At 37.4% G+C, this 9641-nt stretch overlaps 1 protein-coding gene across 1 annotated transcript; it reads right to left on the bottom strand.

Moving 5' to 3' along the window:
* Nucleotides 1–8485: 8485 nt before the first annotated feature.
* Nucleotides 8486–9424, bottom strand: LOC105864542 (olfactory receptor 10D3). The gene has a single exon (XM_012752476.2). It carries the CDS (start codon nucleotides 9422–9424, stop codon nucleotides 8486–8488), a length of 939 nt encoding a protein of 312 aa, XP_012607930.1.
* Between the last annotated feature and the right edge of the window lie 217 nt (nucleotides 9425–9641).

The raw sequence follows: 9641 nt of genomic DNA, 5'->3' as shown, positions 1-9641 counted from the left end.
GGATCAAATGGTAGATCTAACCCAGGCAATAGAGTGAGACTCTGTCTCAAAAAATAAAAAAGTAGCATTTGGTTTTAAGCAATATGGAGATACCTTAAAACCAAATGCTACTTTTTTATTTTTTGAGACAGAGTCACACTCTGTTGACCCGGTTAGAGTGCCGGGGAGTCAGCCTAGCTCACAGCAACCTCAAACTTCTGGGCTCAAGCAATCCTTCTGCCTCAGCCTCCCAAGTAGCTGGGACTACAGGAATGTGCCACCATGCCCAGCTAATTTTTCTTCTATATATTTTTAGTTGTCCAGCTAATTTCTTTCTTTTTTTTTTTTTTTTTTTTAGTAGAGACAGGGTCTCCCTCTTGCTCAGGCTGGTCTCTAACTCCTGAGCTCAAACAATCCACCGCCTGGACCTCCCAGAGTGGTAGGATTACAGACGTGAGCCACCATGCTCAGCCCCAAATGCTACTTTAAATTTACTTCTCACATAAAGGTTATTACAGTAGTAACTTTAAGAAACAAGGATATTTTTTTTGAGTCTTACTGATATGGTGTTAATCTGTATAGTATGTATGATTCATGCATCATTTTGGAATAATCCTAAAAAGCATACTTTCTTGTCAACATTACATATAATATATGATTGCTGTTACAGTGGCAATGTAGAGATCATACTGTTTGGAACAAGACAGATTTTTGGACAAATCCATTAGCTAGAGGTATAACTTTGAGCAGACCACCAAATTATTTTACTTTTGCTTTTTTAGGTATTTCAGGCACTCCCTTGATGATATCTTTATTCATTTCCAAATACAGTTAAATTTAAACAAGTTCATCATATGACTCCTCTTATCTTTGTCTTTAATCTACTTGAGCATATAATCCTATTTTTTTTCTTTGTACTGAATTGCTTTGACAGTGCCTTGATTCCTGGTAGTAATTCCCAACAATGTCATCATCATTTGGTCTTTCCTAAGGCCTTTATGTCTTTATTGCAGCAAATTGGAAACTGGATCTTAGGTGTTACTCCTTCTTTTATTCTTGTATTGCTACCAAAGCTGTGCCATCCTCTCCATAAGGGAAATTTTGGTAAATTTTGACTAAAGCTCAAAAAATACATGTGATATTGACATAAGCTGAGTAATTCCAACATCAATAATTTTTTATAGAATCATGTCTAAGTTTTCAGCATTGTGTGCTTGGGTGAGGATTATCATATGGAGGAAAATATGTATAGAATTATAACGAGAAACAGAACTTTGTTCAATTCTTTATCCTTACATATTACAGAGGTATAAAATAATGTATTATACATATGTTACAATATGCTATTATCATAAATTATACTAACATTTATGAGTGCCTACATTATGCAGAACATTATGATAAGCACTTTAGATGAATAATTCTACCTGTTAGCATGCAACTAGAAATTTCATAGATTGTTGGTAGGAATGTAAAACCATATGATCACTTTGGAAAAGAGCTAGGCTTCTTCTTATAAAGTTAAACATGTGACCCAACAATGTCACTTTTATATATTTACCCAAAAAAATGAAAATATTGATCTATATAAAGACTTGTTCATTAATGTACATGGCAGTTTTACACAGAATAGTAAAAATCTTGAAACAACTGAAATATATAAACAAATCATGTTATACTCATAATATAGCATATTTTACAATAATAGAAAGAAAGACATTTAAAATACACATTGAAATACAGATGGATGTCAAAAGAATTATGCTAAGTGAAAGAATCTTGACACCAGAGAGTTCACATTGTAGATCCTATTTATATAAAATTATAGAAAAGGCAACACAAATATATAGTAGTAGAAGCCGATCCATCATTGCCTGGACTGAAGGTATTTCAGGAACTTTTCAAAAGAAGACAGAATAATGGCCAGCAAACATACAAAAAAAGTTTTCAACATCTCTAATCATTAGGGAAATGCAAATCAAAACCACAATGAGATATCACCTAACTCCAGTGAGAATAGCCTTTATCAAAAATTCCCAAAACAACAAATGCAGGCATGGATGTAGAGAGATAGCAACACTCATACACTGCTGATGAGACTGCAAATTAGTACAACCCCTGTGGAAAGTAATTTGGAGATACCTCAAAGAGCTAAAAATAGAGATACCATTTGATCCAGCAATCCCACTACTAGGCATCTATCCAAAGGAAAAAAAGACATTCTATAATAAAGACATCTGCACTTGAATGTTTGTAGCAGCACAATTCACAATTGCAAAGATGTAGAAACAACCCAAGTGCCCATCAATAAATGAGTCGATTAATAAAATATGGTATATGTATACCATGGAGTACTATTCAGCTATAAGAAACAATGGTGATATAGCACCTCTTGTATTTCCCTGGATAGAGCTGGAACCTATTCTATTAAGTGAAGTATCTCAAGAATGGAAAAACAAGCACCACATGTACTCACCATCAAATTGGTATTAACTGATCAACACCTAAGTGGACACATGGGAATAACATTTATCAGGTGTCGGGAGGTGTAGGAGGGAGGGGATGGGTATATACATACATAATGAGTGTGATGCGTACCATCTGGGGGATGGACACGAAGTTCTGACTCAAGGGGGGAGGGGGGAGCAAGGGCAATATACGTAACCTTAACATTTCTACTCCCAGAATATGCTGAAAAAATAAAAATATAGGCAAAAGACCTTAAGAGAAGCTTTACCAAAGAAGATATATAGATGGAAAGTAAGCATACGAAAAATGTTCCACATCATATGTCAACAGAGAAATACAAATAAAAACAACAATTAAATATACTACACACTTACTAGAATGGACAAAATCCATATCACTGATGACACCAAATGCTGATGAGGATATGGAGCAACACTGACTCTCATTTATTGCTGGTGGGAATGCAAAATAATGTAGCCACTTTGGGCAACAACTTGGCAGCTGCTGACAAATCTACATATATTTATATTTCTCCTATAATCTGGCAATCATACTCCCTGGCATATACTCAAAGAAGTTTTAAACTTATGTCCATTTCAAAACCTGCCAGTGGTGTTTATGGCAGATTTATCATAACTGCCCAAACTTGGGAACAATCAAGATGTCCTTCAGAAGATGATTGGATAAACAAAGTGTGGCACATCTATGCAATGGAATATTATTCAGCACTAGAAAGAAACAAGCTATCAAACCATGAAAAAAAAATGGAAGGAATTAAATGCATATTACTAAGTGAAATAAGCAAATTTGAAAGGGGTACATATGATATGATTCCAATTTTATAATATTCTGGAAAAGGCAAAACTGTGGAGACAGTAAAAAGACCAGTGGTTGCCAGTGGTTAGAAAGGAGGAGGGATGAATGGGTGGAGTACAGAGGAATTTCAGGGCAGTGAACATACTCTGCATGATACTGTAATGGTGAACTCACGTCAGTATACATTTGTCCAAACCCAAGGAATGTATAACATCAAGAGTGAACCCTAAACTGTGGACTTTGAGTGATAATGATGTGTCAATATTGGTTCATTAATTGTAACAAATATACCATTCTGATGAAGGTTGTTGATAAGAGGAAGGCTATGCATATGTGGGAGGGTATATAGGAAATCCCCACACCTTATGCTCAATTTTGCTATGAACCTCAAACTACTCTGAAAAATAAAGGTATTACATTAAAAAGCATTTTGGACTCTTATCAAATGAAATACGAGAGGTTTTGATGTCCCTCTTTAGGGCTCCCATGTAGTGATAGTGACAGCAACTTCATCCTTTGGATGCTGAGCATGTCTGATTTACTACACCCATTAACTGGATTTCCACTCAGAGCTTGGTTCCTTCAATATCTTGGTGCCAAGAATACGGAATAAATTCACATTTGTTTTCTAGAATAGACGGTAGCCACACAAAAATAAGGCAAACTCTAGGATTATCTAAGAATCACTTAGCTTAATAAATAAAACTAGTATAACCTCTATGGAAAGTGGTATGGAGACACCTCAAAGAACTAAAAGTAGACCTACCATTTGATACAACAACCCCACTAGGTGTTTACCCAATGGAAAGAAAATACATTTTACAAAAAAGACACTTGCACTCAAATGTTTATAGCAGCACAATTCACAATCATAAAAATATGAAAACAACCCCAGTGCCCATTAATACATGAATGGATTAACAAAATGTGGTATATGTATGCCATGTAGTACTACTCAGCCATAAAAAGAAATAGTGATCTAATATATTTTGTAATAAACTGTATGGAACTGGAGACCATTCCTCTAAGTAAAGTATCTTCACTCTATAAATTGAAACTTATAGGTCAACACTCATGTGCACATATAGTAGCAAAATTCAACAAGAGTCAAGCAGGTGGGACAGGGGAGTTGGAGGTGGGTAAATTCACACCTAACAGGTACAATGCACATCATCTGGGTGATGGACACACTTATAACTTTAACTCAAACTGTACAGAAGCAAATTATGTAACCAAAACATATGTACCCTTGTAATATTCTTAAATAAAAAACAAATGAATGAATATACAAATAAAGGGCTATTATTAAAAGGCCTAAAACCAAAGAGAATGCTGGATGTCATTAAATCTGAATGATGAATTATAATAGGTCAGATAATTTTTATTCATTATAAAAAGTGTCACTTAGGAAAACAAAATAGGGGTGATAAGCTCAAAGCATGGCTTGGAACTCCAGATACCTCATTTCAATTTCATATTTTAATCTTGAAAAATTGAAAGAATGTTGAGAGAATTATTAAAGATTCTGTTGAGGGGTGGTTTGGAGGAGGAGATGGAGAATGAGCAGAGAGGTAAAGGGCAACTTGCATAAGGTTGTTATGAAGTCTAGGCAGAAGAACCTTTACGTACACATTTGTATTTAGTTTTTGGAGGTCATTAGAAAGAACATTGGCATGGAACACAAAATAAGTGGCTGCATATGTGAAAAAACACACTGGAAAAATTTCGCTGTTGAAAGAAGCTTACTGACAATGATCACTTGGGTCTGTGAACACATTAATGTTCTCTGTGTTCTACTTATCATGAGTCCAGTGGTCCTGTGGTTTATGTCCATGGGTGTCAGTTACATCCTACTAAACATGAACTTTCCTATTCATTGAGATAAAATATCTCTTAATCTGTTCTTATAGGAGGGGGTTATGAGAGTGGACCATTTGCTTAGAGTAGGAATATTTTTCTAAAGGAAGTTCTCTGTTTCTTCCAAAGTTTACCTCTTTACCTCTGTCCCTTTCCAGCTTGGATATAGATTAGCATGCACAGGGATCTCTGCAACAGCTTAACCTTAGAAAATTAAAGAACCCTGGAGGTGCATCAGTCAACATGATAATATATAATACAATAGAACATAATTCTGACTTAGGGAAAACATAGTGATACAGTGCAAAGAATGAAAACAAACCAGAAATCTTATTTTCTGCAGCTTCATCACATTCGCTGCATGAGCTCAAAAAATGGAAGGAAAGGGATGTACAAGATAAATTGCATGCCAGATGTCCCCTGAGCGGGGATACCTCTGAGGATAACTGATCTGGATCCAAATGCAGATTTCAGTGCATAGGAAGTGTGCAGCAGTGTCCAAGAGCAGAGCTGCCTCTATTTGCTAACGCAGTGCAAAATGTGATGTCTGCTCTGAGAGGTATTCGCAGTGCAGGCTTGTCTCACCTGACATTTCCCTGCTTTAATACCTTGAGTGCATCCCTGTGTCCACTGCTTGTGCTACAGCTAAGACTCCTGAGCTTATATAGTGTCCTTTAGTTACGAAATTCAACTCTCCTGTCTGGTGTTCATTCCACCAATTCCTTCTCTCCTCCCGTTACTTCTGACCACATGGAGTTGTTCACTTTCCTCTGATTGACAAGCATTAGGTTGGCACAACAGTAATTGCTGTTTTAGCATTGTTGAAATTTGCTGTTTGTTATCGAATACATTCTTAAATAAATGTGATTATGTTATACATCATTTTAATGCACATTTCTTTCCTCTTTCCCTCACATTCATCCATCCTTTCATTTCTTCTTTCTCTTCCATGATAAAATTTTTTGCATAGTACTTAGAGGGTTTATTTGAGTTCAAAAATCATTTCCTCGGTCTGTAAATGAGTGAGTTAGCTGTTCACAGGCTGAAACACCTTCTCCTTTGAGGAACTCCAATTGCGAAAAGGAAAATAACAGCAAAGCATTCTTTTCCTGGAATTAAAAACCAGGTCACAGTAAACTCAAAAATAACTTTCCTTAACCATGGTAAATTCTGTTCATCATTAAAGGTCTGACTCCCAAGTAACCTTTCCTGCAAAGCTGTCCTAGAGCCCCTAAGCAGAATTCATAACTTACTGCTCTGTGCTCTTGTCACATCTGTACTAATATCACAGCTATAGAGTTGTATGATGAAATAATTAAGGGAAAGTTTATTGACTGCTTGGGCTCTGCATTTTCTTATCTTTGTAACACTTATGGAGTTATTTAATATTTCCTCTTGAGTTTCCTCATATGTAAAATAAAGATAATAGAAATATCTACCATATAGTTATGAGAATTAACTGAATTAATAAATATATGTAGTTCACTTAATGCCTGGCACATAGAAAGCCTTATGAAAGTGTTTGCTGGTGTTATTACCACATTTTATTATGACTGATTCTATATGTGTCTGGTTCTTCTAATGGTTGGTCAACTCCTACAACTCAAAGACCATGGCTAAGTTGTCTTTAGAGAATTAACCATAATAATTATGCTTAAAACAACATAGGTGGCCAGTACACTGATTTCAGCAAGATGGCTGATTCCATAAGTGGTTTGAACACATTAGATTGGTCTTTGACCAGATTACAATCAAGAGTAAAATTTGTCTTTGGTATCTTTTCCTTTGCCTTCCTGGTACCCCTCCTTTCTGTAACATGAGCAGAAACTGCTTTTTCTTAGACACTTACTTCATTGTTTTATTTGCAATATTGTTTCAAATGCAATAATTTGCATTTGAAATGAGAACTTTAGAATCTTCGGACACATTCATGTTTTAAGGCACCAATAAAGTACTGAAAGGATCATTTGCCACTTCTGGTCATCTCTTTATTTGTGTTATATCACAGTGAATCAGGAAACTTTCTAGTTGGAATTTTAATAGTACAGAGCTTAGTATTTTAGTCAGAAGTGTAAAGGGATAAAATCATGTATACTGTAGGCACTTAACACAGTGGATCCAGGAAAATCCAAAGTATCTCTGCCTCTTATGGCATTTCAGGTATAATGAGTGGCTCCGCAAAGCTTCTCTGCAGTCACTTGTGAACCAAAGCAGATACCTTGGTGCCAGAAAGTAAGGAGGTCACATGAGGCCGAGTATAATCATAAATATTTCCTTTACAATGGTTTTATTGGACAATGAAAATTGTTTGTCAGATAATAGGATGAACCTTGAAGCTTTAATAAGCTTTAATAAGCCCAAGTGAATGCTTGAGAGCTAAGGTAGAGGTTTAGGTACTGAAGAAAAGGCAACAACACCTTTAAAATTAAGGGTAGAAAAAAACAACATATATCATGGTTTTCACTCTTACAATGTACCTGAGCGAATCACATAGTCAAGAGGCTTTCAAACTTTTCCAATGGAATCTTACCCAGAAATCTAATATATAAGATAGATAAACAAGAGGTTCTCACTAACTATACTTAACATGGAACTGTTGGAATAAATTTGCTGGAATCCTGGGGCACTTTGAATCAGGCTTGGAAAACCATTGGCCTGTTCCAATAATCTGACTGATAGAACCACTCAGTTTTTATCACACTAATAGTCACACGATTTCCACACTAGGATGGAAGCAGATCCAAGTCTAGGAGATGGGTCACAGTGATTTTCGCTTTCCTTAGACTGTGGGATTACTCTATTTGCCTAAGGATTTTCAGGCAGAGAAATTAGGCTCAAGGGCAAGCATGGGACACAGGGAAGAATATTCTTGCTGACGAACTCCTATTTCCTTTCCAGGCAGTTGAGGAGGTAAAAGAAAACACTACATTTGACTCTTGATTTAGTCTGTTAATATCAAAATAAAGACAATTCTACTACTCTCTTAATCAGTTATTTAAAATCTCTTTTCTTGCATTTATTGCCGTTTTCCTTAGTCTTTTCTCACACATGGTAGACTGACAAAAGTGGGCAAAACAGTGTGATGGAAAGGACCTTTTATTCAGTAACAGGAATTTTGCCATGGACGAAAGGCAAAATAAGGACAAGCAAGATTATGTTATTTTGAAGATGAGCAGAGAGGAAGAACCTAGATAATACAAGAAAACAAAACACACAAAAAGATAATGTACTATGATATAGTGGTCCATACCATTTAGCAGGTGCTGAAAATCCCACATTATCATCACATGTGAGGATTCCAGAGTGAAATTTCACGTCACAGTGGAAGGAATTCCAGGCCTATGTACCTATCCATCCACTCTTACTAAGTCTCAGGAACATGGCCCATCCCATGCAATATTTTTTTCAGGGCTATTTTTACTTCCTTATTCCTCAAGGTATAGATCAAAGGGTTCAGCATTGGTCCTACCAGATTCATCAGAATTTGGATCACGGTTCCCAGCATGGGGTTGGGTGTGGGCTGCAGGTAGACAGTGATGATGGGCCCATAGGCACAGAGGATGGCAATGAGGTGGGCGCTGCAGGTGGAGAAGGCACGGCGACGGCCCTCCGTTGTACGGATACTCAAGATGGAGACCGTGATTCGAGTGTAGGACACAAGGATGAGGAGAAAGCAGACAAGAGATACCAGGCCCACATTGATGAAGCTCACCCTCTGGACTAAGGATGTGTCAGCACAGGCCAGGGGCAAGAGTGCTGGGATATCACAGAAGAAGTGATCCACTTCGTTGGGACCACAGTACGGCAAGGTGAATGTGAGGAAAGTCAAGACACTGGAATGGATGCACCCTAACAGCCAGGTGCCTGCCGCCAGGGCCCCGCAGATTCTAGGGTTCATGATGATTGTGTACCGCAGAGGGTAACAGATGGCAGTGAAGCGGTCGTATGCCATCACGGTGTACAAGAAGCATTCAATGCTCCCAAGGAAATGGAAGAAGAAGAGCTGGGAGACACAGTCTTGGTAGGAGATGAGTCGGCTCAGTCCCATAAGGTAGAGCAGCATTTTGGGACAAGTCACTGAGGAGAAACCCATGTCAAACACAGACAAGTTCCCCAGGAAGAAATACATGGGTGTGTGAAGGCGAGTGGAAGAAACAACAGCCACGAGGATAGACAAATTCCCCAGTAGGGTGAAGGCATAGAAGGGCAGGAATAAAACAAAAAGTATCACCTCCAGCCCCTCTGTGTGTGGGATTCCTAATAGGATAAACTCAGTCACCACTGAGCTGTTCTTCATCTCCATGAGAGTCAGTCCTGGAGGAGGAAGAGGAAGCAGAGGGCATGGAAGGATGCCCTGGCTTGCTGTCAGTGGAGTGATCATAGTGGCGAAGTAAATTTTTAATTTAAATGACTGTTTTGATTCTAAGCTTTAGAAAGACTGTGATCCAAATTACAGGGCGTTATAATTGTAATGTAAGTGCCATAGACAACTTAATAGATTCTGTAGCAAATGTTATTAT

Source organism: Microcebus murinus, chromosome 4, assembly GCF_040939455.1.
Source record: "Microcebus murinus isolate Inina chromosome 4, M.murinus_Inina_mat1.0, whole genome shotgun sequence".
Taxonomy (NCBI): Eukaryota; Metazoa; Chordata; class Mammalia; order Primates; family Cheirogaleidae; genus Microcebus; species Microcebus murinus.
The sequence above is the reverse complement of the archived record's forward strand: the minus strand, read 5'-3'. Positions and strand labels throughout refer to the sequence as shown.